General features: G+C 41.0%; 2 protein-coding genes across 2 annotated transcripts; both read right to left on the bottom strand.

The window, feature by feature from the left end:
• Positions 1-1142: 1142 nt before the first annotated feature.
• Positions 1143-4288, bottom strand: LOC141019887 (coenzyme Q-binding protein COQ10 homolog, mitochondrial). The gene is made up of 5 exons (XM_073494912.1): positions 4086-4288; positions 3068-3220; positions 2508-2700; positions 2268-2369; positions 1143-1653 (listed from the first exon to the last, which is right to left on the bottom strand). Exons 1-5 carry the CDS (start codon positions 4187-4189, stop codon positions 1501-1503), a joined length of 705 nt encoding a protein of 234 aa, XP_073351013.1. The 5' UTR covers positions 4190-4288; the 3' UTR covers positions 1143-1500.
• A 2376-nt stretch (positions 4289-6664) lies between these two features.
• Positions 6665-8866, bottom strand: hsd17b1 (hydroxysteroid (17-beta) dehydrogenase 1). Its single transcript, XM_073494911.1, has 6 exons — positions 8770-8866; positions 8426-8587; positions 8169-8348; positions 7913-8006; positions 7636-7819; positions 6665-7414 (listed from the first exon to the last, which is right to left on the bottom strand). Exons 1-6 carry the CDS (start codon positions 8864-8866, stop codon positions 7259-7261), a joined length of 873 nt encoding a protein of 290 aa, XP_073351012.1. The 3' UTR covers positions 6665-7258.
• Between the last annotated feature and the right edge of the window lie 13354 nt (positions 8867-22220).

Here is a 22220-nt window from a genome sequence, read left to right as displayed (position 1 = left end):
AGCACTTGGCACTGACAGTGTTATTGATGCAAAGATCATGTGATACAACGTCAATATAGAAGTTATTCAACAAATTAGACTCGATACATTAACGTGAAGCTGCCACTTTCATGCTGAATTTGCATCAGTCATTTTGCTGCGTCACGGTTAGTTTATGATTGTTGATTTTCTAATTGCTTAAGACAAGTTTCTGCATTTGAGGATGGGATTATAAAAGAATGTAAAATTCATTGGAAACAAAGACATTTTGGGGGGGTTGATGGTACATTTTGCATTATTCAAAGCCATATTAATAAATTCTGTTAATAGTCATTAAAATATTGTATTTTCTGAAAATTAGTTTAGAGAATACTTATAGTGCATTCAATAATCAATTTAGATCATTAAGAAGGAAGTCAATATTTGCATGGAGTTTGTTGCTACATGAAATCAACATTTAAATGTAAGTCACTCTTCAACACTGGACTGTCACTATGACTCTGCTTCAAACAGATGCTGCTTAATTTATCGCATAGTTTGTCATCTTTGCCTGTTTGCTTCATGTCTCATATCATATCTTTGAAATGTATGAGCTCTATTTATCCATGTGTGCATCATGTCTCGGTATGCATTGTCATGACCTCAGCTGTATATTTCTGTACCAACACCACTGCTTCCTGGTGTTTAGTTTCATTCACATTTTCAGGAAATACTACCAAGATTCCAGACATGATGTTACGAGTGCTTTTTCATTTTTTCCCTGCTTGAATAAAAAAACAGGGACAAATTTATGTCAAATGATTGCAGCAAAAGCAATTGACCGTTGGACGTCCAGTTTTTTACTCTTTGCTCTTAAAGTGGTCATGAGTTGTGAAATCAGCACCACACGTGCTTTTACAAGTTTCTTAACATGTAAACAGACGACCACTTACTGAGTAAAGCTAGTTGCTCTGAATAGTGTGTAGCAGGACGTATTGACTGTAGCCTCAGGTTATTGGTACTGTGCTTATGCAACTGTTCCCGGACGCACAGGCTTTTTTTCAATACTCTTGCCCAAACACAACAAGGAGTATAGTAGGTCGTTACACATACGATACTGTACACCATTGTTTGCAGAAAATCAAATAGTATATTTAAACGGGAAAAATAAGATCAGACATAGGTTTATCAAAATAAGAGCTTTTTAATTCCACCGACATGAAAAAACTTTTAACCCTTTCATCACTGAGCAGGTGTCACTTGTCTGTACATTATCCCACCATTTTTAAAAAGGAAACACTTGTGTTCAACATGATAATTTAAAAACCATGAATTAATTCCTATCCCTAAAATAAATATATATATATGTACAAGAAAGTAAATAAATTAGCTTGTTTTAAGTACATTCCATGTGCATGTCAACTCAAGTCGACGATATGAGTGAGTGCAAAAAGAAGATCCAGTCTCCTGTGTAAGACAAGTGTTGATGGCAGGTAGATCAGGGTTTGGTTGAAAGTCCGAGTGGAGGTCAAACCGGTCACCTCATGCCGACCGCCTCCTCAGTGACGCCTCCTGCTGGTTCCTGTAAAGCATCGCCGCCCGTGACTCGAAGGCACTGACCATCTGCTTAACCACTTCGTCAAAGAAGATGCTGGCCAGCTGAGAGTGCAGAAGAGACCTGAACTCAAATGACACCTACAGAAGACACAAGAGGGGGGACAAACAAGCTCTTAGTTTATTCAGTTTCGAGTTTAATTGATTTATTGCAAGTTTTAAATGATAAAGACAAATGTCTAGAGGTTAAAAAACGATCGCCTTTAACAGCGTTAACAGTAGTTGTTGACTGTCTGACTTCTTTTCCTTTCAAGGTTCATTGATAATCTCTCTTATTCAACATGTTCTGTTGAGATTGGACAACTTCCTGGCTGACCTCGAGGTAATCTAAGCCCACATTGAGGTCAAACTTCTGTCAGCAGCTCCTTAACACTGTTCCCTACCCTGACAGCTATTTCAGGCCTCCAGGGACACCAGCAAGCCACTCAAGGCTAAATTTAGAGCATAATGAGATTTTACACTACACTTCCTTCAGTCAGTCAGTAATCCATTCACAGCGGTACAGGAACAACGATTTGTAATTAGTCTTTACTCCAGCATGTAATCTTGTCTCTCAAGTCCCACAGGCAATTTAGTGAGCTTGTTCTTTTCATTGATTCAGTGACACTATTTTATCCTTTTCATTGTTCACATTGCTCTACTTTCATTGCATACGTCTACTCCTAATATATATTTATTTCATCTTATAAACTTACATAGAACTCTACTTTGCAGGAGTTCGGTAGGTCTTTGGCTCCAGGGGCAAACCTCCAAATGGTTTCAAGATGGCTGAAGAGGGATCCGTCAGTGCACACGGCCTGTTTCAAAAGAAATTCACCTTTTACTTATTATCGACTACTAAAAGCTGAAGAGCTCAAGAATCAGGTCATCTATTGATCTGATGAGGTAGGTATTTATAAGAGATATTTTCTGGAGCTACCAAAATAAGGACTTACCCGGACTTTGTGGTTTGGTACGACAGTGACTTCAGAGGTGTAGCGCTCCAAGATGGGGGGGAAACCTATTTCCAGCTCTGCCCGGACGTCGCCGTTTCGTCCCTTAACGACCCGAGACTTCTTACACCAGGGAACAAATTGCTGGTACTGGTCGACACTGGCCACCACATTGTACATCTGTTCTGGAGTATACCTGAGCACACAGTTGCATAAAGTTAGATGCACATACAATGAGATGAAATTGCCATTTTAATACAGATTTTGTGAATTTCAATTCTTGAGCTTGTTTTCATTTTATTGCTCATTTTAAGTGTATTTTTGTAACCTTTTTTCAGGTTTACTTTTACACTTTTTTAGATTTATATTTATTAAAGTTGAAATTAACATAGAATGCTCCTGATATAATATAATTATAAATTATGATTGTCAACTAATAAATGTAATTGTTTCTAACCTCTTAAATGAAATGTTTCTTTTTAAAATGTGTCTTTACCATGCAAATCAACAAAACCTGTCGTCATTTTACTTCAACAAGTGTGAATTTATATCGGGTCACTCACTCTAATGTCCGGCACTCGGTGTACTCCATCCTGCGGGCGCTGATGGGAGCAACCAGGTTGATGAAGCTGCGGCTGGGTACGCTGACGGGGGTTGCAGGGCAGAGAGGCAGACTGGCCCTTCTTGCAACCAGAGCCCCACAGGAGCCCAAGTGTCTGAGGGAAAGAATATATGGGAACACTTTAATACATTTTGATGTAAGTGAAGGGTCCTACGCTACCTGATGAATGAATTTATATTTCCCTACCTACTTTGTGTCTACTTTTAAAGGAGAGCTGAACCAAAGCAAAGCTAGGGACTGAAACCTAGTTCGATTTCAAGCTGCTATGAAAAAGTAGTTCATAGTACTTTGTAAAAAGCAATTCAATTGATAATAGAGAAGCAATGGTAATGAAAAAAGGGGGAAAATCCCATGGCCCAAAACTGCTGATAGTTTCAGTAGTCAACTACACAAAACATGACAAAAAAGTAATTTGACTAATCACTATGCAAGATGAATGTAGATCAACTACCAGCAAGCCTCTGCAAAATGTAGTTAAACTAGTTCACTACACCCTGACACTGCCCGTGCATTTATCCTTGATACACAGTTTACCCACAGTATCAAATAAATAACGAAGCATCTGTTTATATAGGCTGCAAGAGATTTTTTTCAGGGTAAGCAAAGCATGCAATGACAGTTTTCTGAAGACAAATGAGTATTTCCCCGCTGTTGATGATGAACCTGACTTTCACATCAAATTTAATGTCTCATTGAGGCAACTCATTACATAAAACAGACGCACCAGAAGAGGGAGTGAGGAGTCTAGTGACTGCAGGTTTGTCTGCTTCACTCACACACTTCTCACACACTGGAAATTAAGTCTACAATGAATTCATAATTAACTAAATTTATCCGAAAATGTAAATAAACACTGATTGACACCAATCATGTGACTCATCAACCGTGTGACTGACATAACAAGCATGATCAAACTTTACTCAGTATCCCTCCTACCTGTAAGTCCCATGACGACTCACCTGAGATTTACTCTTTTCGTGTTTCCTCGCACCACTTTTGAAGAGTGGGCTTCAGACATCTCCAGCAGCGCCTTGAAGAGGAGAGGAGTCGTTTTATTGGCCATGGTGGAGTTTCTGGATAAAACCTCAAACAGGTTCTCAGGAGAGACGTCGGTGGTTTCGCTTCAGCAGCTGTAACAGCACCCGGCTTTGTCCTGACTGACTGACTGCTGATGAGCCGCTCTACTTTCCTGTTAAGGACAGCGGTGACGTAACCGGAGGTGCCACTGGCTCTCTGGCCAATCAAAAGAAGGATTGATGAGTTTAAAAGTTGGGATTGATCCCGCACCTAAAGGTGAGTCCTGACTTATTTTTGATTCGTAAAGGTGATAGAATGAGTTGTATTAGTAGAACAAGAGACTTAGTCAAACATACAGACTGATTAAAACTGTCCAATCACACTGTTGTACAGTATTGTAACGTGTTGGACATTATTTAGTCAGTGGAGGTGCTAATAAAACAAATAGTATTGTTATTATTTGATGCATTATCAGTCAGTTCCTTTAGACCAGTGCTTCTCAAAGTGGCGTCCGCTGACTCCCACAGGTGCTTGAGGGTGTCCCCAGAAAAAAAAGGAATCATTTAATTTCACTATAATTACATTTATTAGTAACACAATAACACAATATATGATTATTTTGGTCATAGGTTTCAAACACTTTCTGACATAAGATATTATTAATTGGTGGTCTGTTGTCTGATTTGTGTCACTTTAGGGCAGGGGTCATCAAGCTTTACTATAAATAGAGCCATTCTTGCTCCCCTCACTTGCCAAAATCTGTCTGGAGCCACAAAACACAGCCAAAAAAGTCTATACCCATCAAGGTTATTAATAGGCCCTAATGAGCATTTATTAATATCTTCACGTGTGGCTACTCTGCATTGGACTATATATCTCATTACGTACTTGGCATTTCCAACACAATAATACCATGTTTTGGGTGCAACAGTTTAACTTTATGTTATTTTTATTGGGGGATGCTATAACCAACAAAACACAAAACTGAACACTTGTGAGGTGAAGAAAGTATTGACTGGCATGTGCGGGTTGCCTTTTTTGGCATATCTTGTATGAATCATTTGTGCGTGAATCACTGACGGCCAAGTTCACGAGGATTCGAGCGGTTTCTAAGAACAAAGTCTAAATGATACTGTGTGGTTGAGATAGTGAACAAGCAGGCACATTGTGTGCACGTGACACACTTGGACTTTGGTGCTACAGAGGAATAAAGTTCATCATGTACAATCAAATGACCGGAAACAGAGCAGTAATGAAGGTATCAACAAAAAGCAGCATTTCAAATGTACATGTTTAAGTAACGATGGTGGATAATTAAATTTAACACATTTTACAACAGCCTTTACCTAAGTCTCATTATACTGATTTGCATACTACTACAGGCTCTGAGAGGCTGACACCTTTAAGAACCACCAGAACTGGTAGTGCAGGATCCATTTTAGGATCTTCATACTGGAATTAGGGCACTTGATCAGCGGAGGGATTAAAGAGCCTCAGTCAATCCTTTCAAAGATAGGTCGGAAACGTAACTCGTAGATGTTCAGACAAGATAACCTGCCTCATGTTATAAGAGAACGCACTCAAGGGTTTAAGCGCCACAGCCCGATCCAAAAGTGACACCAGGGATGGATGCTGTTCCAGCTGGCCTTCACCGAGTGTTTAATCCAGGAGCTTTATACAGTTCAGTGATTCCAAAGCTAAACTGAGGCGGCTGAACTTCCTCACAATGTATTACAAAAACCTTTTTAAAGCATTTAAATGACCTCTTTTACATTTAGATTGAAATCGAAAAGAACTGGAGGTATTTTTTTGCTTTCTGCTGTTTATTCAGTTTGTTGTCTCAGGACATTCGTCAAACTCACTAAACTGCGCAGCAGTGGTGTCATGAAGTCGGTGCATTGATGTCACTGTTTTGTAAAGACGTCATTGCATGTATGCGTTCAGTTCACTGGCTTTTTAACAGATGTATTAATCATTGACAGGCCTTCCTTCAACCAGCCAAATAACTTAACTGAGTATAAAATATATAAATTCAAAATAAGATCACTTGCCTAAATCATGCACACCTTTCTGTTAAAGACCTGCGAGGATTCCTGTTAGACTTCAAGGAATAACGAGCCTCATCTCAAAACTGAATATGTGACATCATCTCTTCGTGTGTCCCTTGTGACAATATGTACAGAGGCCACAGAGAGATTCTAGGTCAAAGGATTTTTCCAGACTAAACTTGTTGTTGCAAACATGACCTTTTCTCTCTTTTTCCTTTTTTAATACACATGCTGGATTTCACTTTAACAAAATACTGTATCTAATTGATTAATATCGCACACTATCTTCCCTGACCATAAAGAAATATTTATAAGGGTAAAATGCTGGGTTTGAGTAGTTTTCCTTGTGTTCCTTGTGACACTTAACCTCTTTTATCATACATTAACCACTGTCTCCTATACGTGGGGAGAGTGATAGTGAGTGTATAACAGATGTTACTCAAAGTCATTTTGGTTTGATTCAAATGCTTTATTCATTTATCACTCAAGGGCCATAATTAGGAAGGCATGTCAGCACTAGAGAAGAAATACAACATAGACTATGATTCATTCATGCACTAATTGTGCTCTCACTGTCAGCTGAGAAGCTTTTCTATTGAACTAGCTAATCAAAAATGACATAACCACATTCTGGGTGTGTTAACAATGTGTTGAAAAACCTATCCCAGTGAAAATATGCCAACCAGTGTGTTAAGAACACGAGCTAACTACAAGAATGCAAAAGCTGTTGTGTAATTCGAAGCATAATCCTTATCAAATATTACTCAACCAACCAGAAAAGGGTCTATTTTTAACGTTAATATTTTTATATATTGATAAGCTTTATAACTTTTGATAATACAAAAATACAACCATGGAGTCACTTCCCTTCTGGGAACTCTACTCACAGATCTCTGAACCTACTGCCCTTACCAGTTGAGCAACCGCAGTGAGTCAGAGTGCCTTGACTTTATATCAGAAATCAAAAATGAAAGAGCACAATGTTAACCTCTGCTAGTGAAAGAGTAAAAGAAGGGCAGGTCTGCACATGAAGTCGAGGCCTGGTTGATAGCAAGGCATGTGCAAAATTATTGCTCCTCAGCTGAGAAGATGATTTTGCTCATTGCACTGATGTACCGCGAGCCATCTGGTTCTGTGATCTTCAGTTTGATGAGAGGTGGCACGACGCCACTGGTAAAGTATCTGAACGCAGGGCTTGGTGACTGGATGGCATCCAGAAATACCTTAAAGACAGAAACGCACACACACAAGCACACATGTCTCAGTGGTTAGATGTAGATGTGCTCTTATTTTGACACATTTGTTGTGTAACTAACCTGTATCAGTATTCTGATACTTCTACAGGAGTAAGTACATTCTTCAAAAAGTTACTTCAGGTAAAAATCATGGTATTAAGAATAGCTAGAAAAAGCAAATCTTCTTGCTGATGGTCTTACAAACACACCTTTACAATGTCCTCAGTGTCCTGCGCTAAATTTTGGAAAACTGAGCCACAGTGTTGCAGGTATTTCTCATAGAGGCTGAGCGTGTGGGCATCGACCTTATCGAGCGATGCATCCCCGAGCTCTGCCTTCTGCAGGTTGACCAGGAAGTCAGTGTTGACTGGACCACACTCAATGAGACTCACACTGCGGGATGAAGCATCGAGTCAGTTGTGTCTCAGTTAATCAATTTTTCTTTTTAAATTAAGGAAAGAAAGTGCAGCAAAATTGGAAACTCACTGGATATTGAAGTGTTGCAGGAGGACAGCCAAACTCTCACATGCTCCCTCTACTGCAAATTTACTGGCACAGTACACCTCATTAAAAGGGAGACCTGCAAGAGAGCGTGAAGCACGGAGATGACTTATTTTGGCAATTTCAAGCATGGCAGCAAGCGAGCATCATCATGATGTGTTTTTGCGATTTTTATCAAATCATGTCAAAAAACTGCACGTGTAGAACATCCAGTGATTCCTCAACCATTTCCTTGTCTCACCGTGAAGCCCTCCGGTGCTGCCGGTGACCAGAATGCGGCCCTTGCCCTGAGCCTTCATGTCTGGAAGGAAAGCCTGGATGGTCTGGATGGTTCCAAGGAGGTTGACCTCCATAATCTGCCTCATCGAGTCCAAGGACTGAACCTCCAGCGGCCCCATCAAACCCACACCGGCATTGCACACTGTGAGTAGTGAGGATGAGCCAATTAGCACACACAAAATGCAATCTTAATCAGAACCCCCTGATACAAGAACATACCCAGAATGTCCACTCGTTTCTCTACAACCCTGTCCCTCGCATCCAGGATGGACTGCTGGTCTGTCACGTCCATTTGGAGTATGTCCAACGTATCCCTGTGCAGGCCTTTAACACACTCTAGAAGACGCTCCTTCTTGGCCATGTTTCTCATTGTGGCATAGACTAAACAGAAAGCGGCAACTTGTGACTTGTTTCGATACATATGTGAAAAGTAATACACACATTAGGCTCACAGTATCATATACAGCTCATGCAGCACAAACAGTTTTTTACCCACTGCAAGCAAGACGCTTGAGCTTATAAGAAATACAATAAAATGACTGGTCACTGTCATCTCTGGTTACCTTTGAATGTTTTGTCGGGGTCAGAGGCCAGCCGGACCGCCAGGCTGAGACCGATTCCCGAGGAGCAGCCTGTGATCAGCACAACCTTCTTGTCCATGGAGCCTGGTTCGGTAATGCTCTGCTTCAATAGAGAGCAGCTGCAGAAAAGAGATGGGAGGACTCGTCTTTTTCATTGCTTTCACATATTTTACCATCACAAGGGCAGTTCATTGTAAACATCTCCCTGTTATCAGCCCCCTGGAGTCCTCCCATTTTTTCTCATGTCCTTGTTCATTCTTTTGTCTATTTATACGTGGGAAACATTAATGTCTTTGTGGGAGGGGTTGTAATATAAATGATCAATGATGTGAGTGTAAATGAGATGTATTTTTGGATGTGCAGACACTAGAATTAATATGACCGCTTACTTGTTTCAATAAATTGTAGCTTTTGAGAATAATAACAAAAAAAACACACACAAAAAATACCCTGGTACATTGCACTTTAACTTTTGAATAGCAGCACTTATAAAACCACCAGGTGGCAGCGAAACCTCATAATATCACTTCTCAACCACACCATGAGTAAAGTCACATTGTCCTCTGGCTGCTCCAGTGACAATATCAAGAAAATAAATAACACTTGGAAAGACCGGGTAGGAAAATCAAGTGTGTACTTTTTGTTCTTTGATTTCGAGACTTGCATTCTTTTCTCAGGCTCGAGAAAAATCTTTATTTGAGGTTTTAAGATGCAGGTTTAAACAGACAAACCATCCAGCAATGCCATTCTGACTGGAAACATCACAAACTGGCATGGTTTGTGCACAGTCCAGAAAGGGAACGGCCCGGAAAATCATTGGTAACCATCTACAGAGCATTGGTGAAGTGAGGATTCTGCACAGAGCTTAAAGGATACTAAAAGACAACACTCACACCAGCCACATTCTGTTCACCCTGCTGCCATCTGACAAAAAATACATAAGTATCCACTTCAGTACCAAACTAAGATACTTAGTATTTGGCATTTGGATTCAGGCATGTCAAACAAAGGCATTGCAAATCTGCATATAAAATGTAGTTGCACGTGAGAGGGAACGAAGAGGAAACTTGGCCCAATTTAAAGCAAGAAATTCCAGCCAAAGACCAGGTCCAGAAGTGTCTATTGTTCAGTTGAAGTAATCCATCATGCAAGTTCTGAGTTGTGGCTGGAAAATATTTTTTGTGATGTCAAGGCGTCATCATGTGCGTGTGATTGACTTTTCACTAGGTGGCGACAAATCTTTGGGCACTCACCTATCAGAGTGACCGAGCTCGGTGCTGCGTTTGGATGAATTCTCAGGTTAAAGAAAACAGTGTCACTCATGATCAGGAAATGTCAGACAGAGCATATGCAATATGGAATTTAACTTTTTTCTGTTAAGATAGTTCTTGAATAATTGTTATTTTGCTGCTTGAATTCAGAGCCAGTGTGAATGTTGATACTGTAAACAAGCCAGTACATACAGTACAGTACATTTTTTTAAGGCAGTCAAACTGTCATGGTTTTATCTGGAGTATCCGATGTGCATTCTCCCTACAGCTGAGTTTCTGATCAGTCAAAAGTACTTGCATCTTTATACAACATTTCAGCAGCCTGATTTGAAAGAATTCCTTCGGCTGATGGGAACACAAACCAAGTAGGAATTTCCGGCCATTTTGTTGCGTTCCTCCCCTCAAGATGGCATCAGCTTGGCTGCTGTCCCAGAGTCTGTAGGACAGATAACAGCAGGCCTTGAACCTCTTTCAAATATCTAGGACTCCCAGGCATTGTTAAAAATCTTGAACTGCTTGACCTCAGGCGTCGCTGCGTTTTAGCTCTTTTTATGCATCCATTTTGTATTTTCATTAAATGTTTTGCCATATGCAAAGTTCTGTGGCTGCTGTGTGCAAATTGCTTTAACCTAGTGGAAAAGAAAATGCCAGTAGAGAATTTAAACTCATGATCTTCTGCATAAACTTTCTGTCTTCATTCCTCACTCTGACCCGTGCACAGTGAAGGGTACTTATGAGGTGCACTTCATCCATTAGTTGTCTTTGACTCATCCTGACAGCATGGTACAGTCTATGTGCCATGGTTGAGTGCAGTTGGGCAGCCTCCTGCTACACGTGGCCTACAGTCTCCCTGTGGCCCAGTGTAATTGCCAAGAGTGGAGGTGCACAGTGGTCTGGAAAAGCCTTTAAAACACCTCCTCGACAAGATTGGCCCACAGCACAGAGAGTAAACAGACTTCTGAAGATCTTACAGTTGCTCCGGGAAAGAGCAAGGGCATCCCACGTGCACAGCCGTGTGTCTTTGCGGCATTTTTGCAAGAAAAGTAAAGTGTTTGTTGGAAGTGGTGGAGGCAGCAGGCTGGCCTCGTGCTCAAAAGACGGAAAAGCCGTCATGGATTCTGCACCGTGACTGCAGTGCCAACAACGAAATAAGTATCTGCTACCGCTTCAGGAGGGAAAGCATAACAGCTCCCTGGTGTATGTCCATTCAAGTGCTTGCCCTGTGGAGGACCAGGCCAAGTGAGTCACATTGGGATGTGCTATTCTAGGGCAAACACACATAATGAGTGCATGGTGCTGCCACAATACAACATTTGTAACGACACAGAGTGTCTTCAGAAGCAGATGTACCCGGCAGGATGTCCCATGTGAGAGTAATGAGCAGAAGTGAAACAGCTGAAGACGTGTTGTGTGGTGGATGTGGTGAAGCTGAAATGTCGCATATAGCAGCCTAAATGAGACTACTTTTACTGAGGGCGTTTCAGCTGAACTGAATAGTGCAGAGCTTACATTTCTCAGAGTTTCTTCACAATACAGAAACAAGATAAGGCAGTTTAGTGACCTTTAGAAGCTGATAAGATCAGACTTGTTATAGTCACAAAAGCAGATGACACAGTTGGATGATCAGCAATTACCAGGCCAGTAGGTGACATAAGAAAGAGCTCCATTTGAAGGGACGTTACGTAAAAAAGTAAAGCCTCGTTTTGACTTTGGAATAAGATACATGATAGGGTGATTGTGCGGAGCAAAACCTTTGCCTGGGCAGCAGGGATGTCGACAGACTGAACACTTTGCATAGCTGGATACTTATCAAAAATGATAATTTAGTTGTTATCTACTCACCCTCAAGGCGATGGGAAGTCAGGTGAAAAACTGAAGGAGCTGGGGACTTGTTTTATAACGTAAAAAAACTAATGAAAAAAAAAGAAAAAAAAACATAAAATGGTGTAATCCAAGTATCTTGAAGCCACCAGATCCCAAATTGATGTCATGAGACATTTTTTACACTCTTTTTCAAGCAGAAATCTTCACTGTAGCTGCTAAGCTAAAAGTGTTAACACAAACCCTGTCTGAGGTGGGTGCACGATTTTGACCTCTGAGGGAGGGAAATGAGGTCAAATCAATTTGGTATCTCAGAGCTTGTGTAAATTTGGATAACCCTAACACATACAAGCTGTATGGAGCCAGTTTATGTGTTTTTTTTTTTTTTTTTACGTTTTAAAACAAGTCTCCATCTACTTCAGTTGTTTAGGAGAATGCTGCAACGCTGTTTTGGCTTTTAAGCTCCGGAAATATTTTGTGAACTACAAAACTTCCCGTGACTTTCCCCTCGACATAAGGGCGATAATGACTTGTGCAAACTTATTTAACAAACAACTAATGGCTGTGTGGTGACAGTAATGCATTATGCAATGGATTTCAAATGTGTTGTTGAAGATAAACCCAACACACAATTTCCAAGATACTCTACCTCACCAGGGGTTCCAGTTGGGAATTACTTCTGCAGTTGCCTGAGGCGTAGTTAAATTGATTGTGGGACAGCTCAATAATTTGTTCAAATATATGATGTGATATTGTTCCACATATTGATTCAGCTGAAAAGCAAAGAAAAATAGGAACTCAAAAGTAATGGTTGCTAAAAGTAATGACACATGATCGCTAAAGTAATGAATGGTTAAAATAGATAAACGTGACGGATAAACAACTGAAGCAGCTAAACGCAACAAATAAATAGTTGGAAAATCTTTATAGAAGATGGTTATAATGTTACGTATCTGCTACGAAGTTATAGTACAAATGCAAACTTAACTTATCCGACTTAAAATTGACAGTTCGACAACATCATGACAATAGGACGTCACCACTTTGTTTTACATAAATGCTGACAAATGCTGCAGACAACAACAAAGAGCATTTGGAAGACATAATTGTGACAGATCTAATTAGTGTTTTTGGCTGATGATGTCTTCATGCTAATAAGTTCACGCTGCAGTCAAACCACAGTTTGACTGATTTGGTCTAGACTTGATGGATGTTATGATTATAACTATGAGTCTGCATCTGATGAGGTAGAGTTACTGTGTCTCTGACCCTTTCCTGCCACTCTTCTCAACACACTGTGGATAGATTTAATCCATATCATTTTCTCCAACTATGGCTCTAATAATTCATCAAAGTCTGCAGCCTCTCAACTCTTTCACTTACCGAAGGTTTTGCCTGGAGACATGTTATTTCTGGTGTCTCTCCAGAGTTTCTTCTATTTCACTATGTATGCACGAGTGTACTGTAGGTCTTTGCTCACTGGTAAAGTAAGTGTCCAAAATAAACTGTCAGTGTTTGAGAATGGTTTTGTGCTTGTGTGTGTTGCAGTTGGATATAGTGCTCTTATATTAAATATTGCAGGGGTATGTGGTAAAAATAGAAAGTATCCCGTTCTGTGAAACCCATCCAGCCTGCAGGACAACTGGGACTGGAGTGAGAGATTGAAAGAATTCCCTCCTCTGAGAATGTAATCCAGGATGATAAAAAACCCAAACCAAGGGCGCTATAACTTTATATGCCTGCTTATAAACTGCTGACTGACGAGACATGTGGCCCCGACTAATACTTCTGTTCTGTTGACGTATGGCACTTCAATAACGGGTAAAGAGAGAGCCTGAGAAATCTACAGTGCATTTTTCACAAGGTAATATAGAGTTAGTGCGGCTCGCTCCTCTCTGGTAAAATCATCAGGGCTGAAAGAAGAGAGGACGTGTGGAAAGTATGAATGGTTTTGAGCACACAGAGGCAGAATCAGCACATTTTACATTTCTAATATACAGAATAGAATTTCCTGCAACCATTTTAAAGATTTATTCCTATGTAATAGTTTAACAATTGTGCTTACATGCAAGTTCTCAAAAAGAGGGAAAGGCAATCTGTCTGGAAGCATTAATAATGAGAAAGCTGCAAGTCCATTATTCATTGAGGTTGCTGCAAAAACCAAGACAGGGAGGAACAAATATATAGTCATAATTCAAGTGCAAGAACATTCAAACCTTGCAGTGGTCCCAAGGGCCAAACCTCCATCCCAGAGCAAGGTCAAAGGTCACTGAGTCCTGTCATGAGGGAGCATTGGGGCATCATATTTTATACATGTATATTTTCCCAGAGTTTTCTGATAGATAGATAGATAGATATATGGGTTGATGCAGGGCTTATGGTTGCCTGCTGGACACGATGCTTTACGTCATCTGCAACCTTCTGGGTCACTGCCTGACCTGCTGGCTTTGCATTCCACAAGACCAGCGTGTGTACAAAACCTCTGAGCTCCAGGAAACGGCAGGGATTGTGTCATGGGAAACGTCCCTCCGTCTTGAATCGACCACTCGAGGCATTCTTTCTCTCTGATACATGGGGGACATCCTGTTCCTGCTCTTTCTTGGCCTCGAGGCACTCGTCCCGGGACTAGACCTGACCTTTATTTAGCTTGGAGCACTAATGTCTCAGTCAAGGCTTCAGCTGGAGGCCGACGCGGGACAGTTTCAGCGTGCATGCATACCTCCAGCAGCTGCACCATCATGGTTCACAAACGTATCTGAATTATGTATCAGAGAGTTGTTCCATTGCAAGATCCAGCTAGTTAGATAACATACATGAGAAAATTTAGACTGCAGATCTCATCAGGAGAGGTTTGCTGGGTCAAGTTGCTGGCCTGGCTGAGAAAATACACTTGGAGACAGGAGACTACTATGGTTGCACTGGCAGCTTAAAGGAGTCAATGGTTGAATATGAATCATGAAGAAGTAGGTTATATTCTTTACATTTTGGATGGCTTCATTTCTATTTTATAATATCATCCAGTACCACACATTCCAGTGTTTCATCTTCTCCTTCTTGGCTGTCTGTCTCTTTGCTCCAGGTGCAGCAGGCGGAGAATGCCAGCCGTTCCATGCATCAGTACCTCACCTGTGATGTGGTGAAATGAAGTGATGGGTGGTGTGTCGGGGCACGGCAAGTGACTCAGCCGTGCTGGTATTTACCAGGAATCATGTTAAAAGAGTTCTTGGCAGTAAACGCAGGCATGTTTTAGCACCACCACTCTCACCTTGCACAGTTGATACGCTAAATAGCTTCTTTCTCCTCATGCCCCTCACTCTCTCTTTTTTTGTCTGAATCATGTCTGAATAATGCTTCTCCATGTGCCCTCTTGCCTTCCCAGAGATACTGATGAAATCAGAACAGCTCTCCGCCCACCACCTGGTTACCTACCTCTGTTTACAGCTGGGTCTGAACACACAGTAACTAAGCGTGCAGACATAACATGATGCATCACGCATGACAGTAAGTGGTAAGACATCCTTCACAAACCTTCCCGCAAACATAAACATCACACCACACACCCTGTTTTTTAAAGAGACTGCAAGCATTCTCATTTGCATTTTGCAGTCATACGTGCCCCTGCCTCTCTTTTTCTGAAGCTGTTTCCTGTGTTCTTACGTGTGAATGCTACCAAACCCACTTCCCCTGGCTCTCAAACACATACAATTCTCACAAAAGGAGATTAGCGTGCTCTGGTGTTGAGATATGCAGCACTTAGGTCTGAATAATGAAGTCTTGCTCTGATATCTCTCTTAGCGGCTGCATTGTTGCCGTTTTCTTTTCTTTCCAGCTGTTAGAGGATACCCCACCTATTTTATTAGCTTGCATAAGCTTGCCGTTATAACTTGATAGACAGTCTCTCAGTGACACAGATTACAACCCATTTTGCCAGCTCATACCACAGTTGTACAATAGCTGCCTCCACTTTCAGTTCCCAGGAGCAAAGAACACAATCACATACAGTTTTACACCTGTGGTATGCAAACCTGTTAAATGCTTTTTACCACTTTTTCTTCCCCTTCTCTAATTGACGCCTTCAGAAGATCATATTTCCTCAGCGCCCTTTGTCTTCTGCTCTTGGCACAGGCGCAGCGTGTCCCACACTCCCACAGTTGAGAGTTAATCCTTGTTATTACCTCAACAAATGCTTCTCTCACACGCCCGAATAGAAAGAAATGTCACCTGGCTTCATTTCTAACATACCTGTTTTGGTTTGTCATGGGTTTTTCCAACACTGTGCTGTTATCGTTGGTTAATTACTCAACGTTTTTTTCTTTATTTGAAGTAAAAAGGTGGCGTGGATCAGAGGTAGCCTTGCCCGGCAGTAAAATCTCCACCTCATACAGTATCTGTCACACAAGTCCAGCTGAGTATCTGGGTAACATGCACGTTTGTTTTTCTGTTTCACTTCCTGCTGCAGTTCCTGTTATTTTAAGTTAAACACTTTTTCGTGGCAAAAGGAAATCTTTAAAAGCTGTAAAGTGAGAAGCCACCTTTAAAGTTTTTCAACTGTCTGTGGCAATATTTCATGTGACAATACATTACTGTATGTTGGTATTGTTAGGGTAGGCTATAGTTCAATATGTAGAAGATATTTATTCTGAGGACCATTTCAGCAAGGTCTAAAGATACCAGATTAACCACAGCAGGAAGCCTACAAATAAATATAGGTTTAATAGGTATATAGGTATTAATAGATGATCTGCTCTTTGCTGCCTTAAAGCAAGACTGCTAAACTTGAGAAAGAAACAACATTAATCTCCCTCTTGACATCATAAGCAATAAAATTCACCTTTGCTCAGTTCAATGCATGTGGGACTTTTGCTGCTACAGCCTCACTTGGCCTGCGATGACTGGTAGCTAATGGTCGCTGATGTTAGCTAATGTTGTCAGGCTCATTCTTTTCTGGCATCCTGATTTATGTGCAGGTTCTTGAATCTTAAATTTCCCTGATCATGTGGCTAGCAAGCCACCAGGGTGCACTTTTTTTGGCGTTACATCCATAAAACTACTCATACCAGTTTCAGGAGAAGGGGTTTTTGCATATGAAACGGGCCAACCAGCAATAAGTAAGATGTTTATTGTTGAGTATTTTGATAAAAAATGTGGTTATCATGGCTTATAGGATGAATATGATTATAACTGGCCTTCACATAAACCTTGCCCCTTCGCAGCTAATCCAGCTAATGTTTGGGAACTAGCCTCGGCTATCTAAGAGACATCCGTAAATCAGATCAAGAGAGCAAAGACAAGTAAAAGTGAAATACTATAATTGCACATATATCAAATTAAAGAAGATTAATATCCCTCTTAGAATCTAAAATACTTTTTGGCTGCCGTAGCACCAGAGAGAGTTATTTATTATCTCACTGAGTTTATTTGTTTTATTCCAAATAAACACTGGATTATGTAAATCTACATTTTATACACAACCTCCCAGTCTGAGCTAAGGATGCAGAGACAAACATTTCCAAGGACCATCTGGGTCTTATCACCTCTCAACATCATTTCCTTCACATAAAATTACCAAGACCAGGAGCCAAGTCCCTTAAGTGTGCTCGTGCTGACTGTAAATGGTGCTACGTGCTTATCACACATCACTCCCTATTTTATCATGTCAGTGACCCTTCATTTTATCGCTAATGTAGATGAGAAATTCTCCTCTGTCCTCCTCCTCTGTGCTAATACTCTCTCCGTGCTCTAATGCATGTCGTCTTTTAAAGTGATTAGAAGGAGAGTTAAAGGTTAAGGTACATTTCAGCAGTGATAGATAGGGTCACAGTGACTTGCTGGTACATTTCTCGGACTTCATTTTGGTAAACTGCATTTAAATCTATCTTTCAGTTATCAGATGATGGAGCAAAGGTCAGTAAATGGCTCTGGGAAACGTGCTGCCCTGCATGAAACAGTAGAAGTCGGCCAACACAAGCAGATCACTCGACTGTATCTGGGGCGAACATTTTTGCTGACAGTTTATCATACTTTAGTAATTATTATGTAAGTATGTAAGTGTATGTTTTGGCCTATAATTTGGGTTTAGAAAGCAGACTTCTGAGGCAGGAGATAACGTAAAAGGAAGAGGAGAGAAGCCCAATGATTATTAGCTGTCGGTTATATAAGATGGTTTTTCCAACCCAAGAAATGAAGTTGAAGATTGCCATGTGACATGCATGGCAATCTTCACGGCGGGCATGACGGGAATGCCATGGCGTTACAGCCTAATATGGGTATTATACTAAGCTGATGGGCCAGTTCGACTCTCAGTAACATTCCAGCTCCTCTTGGTTTCGGTTCATCAAGCTGTGATGAACTCACCTTCACATTCCTTCTGTGTTTACAGCTCATTTCGGGATGATGAGAGGATTAGGATGGGTGGTGTCCATGTCCTTCACACCCTTTCACTTACACACAATGAAGTGAAACAGTTCTGTCGATTAGGACCGTTTCATCCTGAAGTGAAAGGTTGTTACTGTAAGTGTTCTATTGTTTGAAAAGCAGGTATACTTAACAAGTAACAAGCTGTTGTAAAGTTATGACTAACAGCTTTATTAGCAATACGTTTTCGCTTTGGGGATGATTTTGGGGTCGCCAGGTTGTGAAAAAGCCTCCAGAATTTTGCTTTCTCTAAGATGTTTATTCCATCACAGAGGCTCCTCCAGTGAACAGTCCAACCACTTACTTTCCAGAAAAGAGCTGCAGAGCCTCCAGTGATGGTTAAAGTGTTCAGATCGAGAAATAAAAGTACAAATACAACAAACAAAGCATCAAAAGGTCACAGGAGTTATGTAAAGATTAACAGGAAAAGAAAGAAGAAAAAGATTCTGATAGACAAATCTGTCTAACCAATGTCTCTTTGGTTAATTTCTAACATCTCGTAGACATCTGATAAAACTAAAGGTTAGAAAATACTGGATTAATCTTTAAGAATATATTGATAAGATCATCAGATGTTTTCACGAGAAATCTGAGGAGTAACGAGTTTCTAGATTTGTCAGATAAATGTAGTGGAGTGAAAATATTACTCACTGAAATGTAGAGTGGTAGAGCTGTGAAGCAGCAGGAAATGGAATAGTCTCATTTCACTACTGAGAGCCTCCAAATTTAACAGTCTGCTTCAACATGAGAAAAATCTGATCCCCTTAACTGCAGACATTGCCTATTAGCAATTGAGTAAATCGTTACTAAAGGACCACGAGTTTCTAAATCGAAAATAAGCCAGTCTGCAGTTGCAGTTGTTAGCAAAGACAAAGTCATGGTGAGGTTAAGAAAATTACTGAAGAGGCTTGATGCTACCTGCTGCATAAGCTGCTGGATCAGGATGTAATACGTGCACTTAAACTCAAAAGATAAACTTATCTTTTAATTTATTTGCAACTTTAAGTTTAAGTGCATGAAAGCAACAAGGAAACATACCTCTGGGCCTCATCCTTGTGAGCTATGAAATTACTTAATTCATGACTGTCTTGGCTGTGTGAGTTTCACAGTAGACTCAGCCAGATCATATGACTGATCTGTCTCTGGCGTCTTTGATCAGTGCTTCGGATCACACGCTAAAGTTGACATCTGCTGTTCTCCTCATTATCGTTGTACTTCAGACAAGTGAAGTGACATCAAAGGTGCTGGAACACTCTAACATGAGAGAGATGTCAGGCTAGATTTGGGGGGGGTAATATTTTTTAGGAGATTTATATTCTCCTTTGTGTGATCTTAAAATCATCTTTAGGCAACCGACCATTGCAGCAAAATGTACATTTTATCAAAAAGTTTAGTAGAATGACGATATTTAAGTCATCCTTCTTATTTTGATAGCTGTATTTGTAACGATCACATGTGATATGACTTTAAGGCCACTGCACACACAACAGTTGGCTCATGAAAAAAAAAAGCAGACGAGGCCCTGAAGTTGTTTTTTTAGGTAAACAATAAAGTGATCTGTAGTTTCCACATCAGTGCTGGAGTCTCAGTCTTGCTTCTGGTTTAACAGGGATGTGGCAGCAGATTCTTGTAGCCCGGCCCTACGTCAGCAGGGGGATTCCTTGAGATCCAACATCTGGGTGCTGCATTCTTGCCGTCCCTACACATTGCCATCGCGACGCGCACGAGACACAACAGTTCGACAGTCGCAGACAGTCTTTTCCTGTCCCCCCAGCTGGAGTGAGGGTGTGAGAAACATGCTCACTGAGCTCAGAGTTATGGCCCGAGAGGCGAATGGTTTCACAGAACCAAATAACCCCATCCCACATTGACGATGGTCCCCTCTCCAACAGACACTCCACTCAATAGATGAGGAAGAGAGACAAAGGAGCAATTCAGTGTCTGTTAACACAAGAGGCCCTGTCTATAATAAATACTAGGCTATGAATGAAAGATGTGTCGGCTTTCTGACCAAAACGTGAAACTCCAACTCTGGTTCCCCAGACAAATCATTGGAATTGATTAGGAAGCTTATGTTAAAACCTAACAGATGGCGCTAACCTTTGCCTTTATTTGTGGGATTTCAGGGTTTTTGAATTAGAAGAGGGCCTGTCAGGGGCGGGTGTCCCATCAAAGTGGGGACACACCCTCAGTGCAGCCACAGACATCGAGCTGAAGGGTGGCTAACTCAATCTGAATTCCTGCCAGAGTGTTTTATGTTCCCATTCAGTCTGAGGAAGGAGCTGCACTGGAAGCTCTCTAACTCTCTACATATTATTTAAAGGGAAATTCAGTTTGCTTTTAAATATTCTGTTCCCAGTTGCCACCAGCTCAACATTACAGTACATGTTCACTGTTAAATCCCTGACTAGGATGTAAAACAAGAGTGTAAAAGGATCACTCCTGTATAAAAGTAGCCAAACAAATCCTTCCTGTGGAAAATGAGATTTTCTGAGTAAAGCGTGGTGAGAAATGTTCTATTCATTTGCGGCCGTGGGTCACTTGCCTGATTTGTGATGCGATCAGCTGAAAAGCTGAGGGGGGGTGATAAAGAAGGCACTTTTAACACAGAGGCCTGGAGGGATGGATGAATAACTGGCTGTCTACGTGAGCTATAAGTCATAGCTGTGGGGTCCTCGAGTGCTAAGCTAGTGGAAGCGTACACATACACGCACTTAAGCCGAGGTGCCTCCCTGGGAGGTCTTGTAAGGATGAAAGCAAGAAAGCAAAAGAAAAGTGGGCGCAGAATCTAAAATTATGGGAGCCGGATTCTTGTTTAAGTTCACGGGGGTCTCGAGCCAGCCTCAGGATTTACTGAGGCCGAAGTGGTTTTTGTTTGTGTGAATGAGAACAAAACACAGGAAAACAGTAGCAGGCTACTGGGCCACAGCCAGCGCTCAACAAAATGGGATGAATTATTTCCGTGGAAAAAGAGGCCGGTGCTCGAAACCCTCTTCATCATTATTTCGACGTTCTGAGGCTTTGTGGGAAGCCAAGAAAATAGATTTCTTAGCTGTGGATTACAGTTGAGTTCAGGTAAGGAAACACAGGTATTTATTTTTGTATAACTCCAGTTCATTTTCTATGTGCTTTTGTGCCTTCTGTGTAAAAGTTGGTTGGTCTCTGTCCAACTCTTGAGTCGATGGGAAATATATTTCAGGCCAAAATCCCCCTAAACACTCCCAAGTCAAGATATGTGAAAACCTTGTTCTTAGACTCATAAATAATTTTAATCTAATCACCAAATCAGCACCCCAGGGACAATAAACCAATGAGCTAGCTTAGCTTAGCGTAAAGAAGGGGAAAAGGCTCATCTGGCTCTGTCACAAAATCCATCTACCAGAACTTGTACAGCTCATTAATCAACAGGTTGTGTCTTGTTTATTTATTTCTTGTTGCCGGGTAACCAATGGGAATTGCAGGAAATCACTGGATTATTTTGTGACCTTCAGACAGAGACAGGCTAACTGTTTCCCCCTGTCTCCAGTGTTTGTGCTAAGCTAAGCTAACCAACCATTAGAGTGACATAATCTTATCCAAACCTCCGCCAGACAGCGAAAAACTGAATTTTCCCCAAAATGTCAAACTATTCGTTGAAACCGTAAAAAACAAAAGACTTGTCCACAATGTGAATAAAGGAGTGGCCATGAAGTGTGACAGTTGGAGCAAAAAAAAGAAGGTTATCCACTTTGTACAACCTTTGACCCGAACCTCCCCTCACCTCGTTCCTCATGCGAGTCTCAAAGGGCCACACAGCCTGCTGATTACACGTGGTCAAACACAACACCAACACAAACATACACAGGAACAGGCAAATACAGATCACACGTGTATAAGCAAAAACTCTGGCTCTAACCTGTGAACTTTTAGCTTTATGCAGTTTTTACC

The sequence above is a fragment of the Pagrus major genome, chromosome 23 (assembly GCF_040436345.1).
Source record: "Pagrus major chromosome 23, Pma_NU_1.0".
NCBI lineage: Eukaryota > Metazoa > Chordata > Actinopteri > Spariformes > Sparidae > Pagrus > Pagrus major.
Note: the sequence above shows the minus strand (reverse complement) of the source record. Positions and strands in the feature narration are given on the sequence as shown.

Bases quoted from the DNA above. Each gene is read 5' to 3' on its own strand.
- LOC141019887 (XM_073494912.1), bottom strand. From the start codon at position 4,189: ATGGCCAATAAAACGACTCCTCTCCTCTTCAAGGCGCTGCTGGAGATG. The intron at 2,701-3,067 runs GTGAGTGACCCG...CTGTGTGCTCAG, and splicing joins ACCGAGTGCCGGACATTAGA to GTATACTCCAGAACAGATGT. The intron at 2,370-2,507 runs GTAAGTCCTTAT...CTTTTGAAACAG, and splicing joins TACCAAACCACAAAGTCCGG to GCCGTGTGCACTGACGGATC.
- hsd17b1 (XM_073494911.1), bottom strand. From the start codon at position 8,866: ATGGACAAGAAGGTTGTGCTGATCACAGGCTGCTCCTCGGGAATCGGT. The intron at 8,588-8,769 runs GTAACCAGAGAT...CTTTCTGTTTAG, and splicing joins CCCCGACAAAACATTCAAAG to TCTATGCCACAATGAGAAAC. The intron at 8,007-8,168 runs GTGAGACAAGGA...GCTCTCTTGCAG, and splicing joins CAGCACCGGAGGGCTTCACG to GTCTCCCTTTTAATGAGGTG.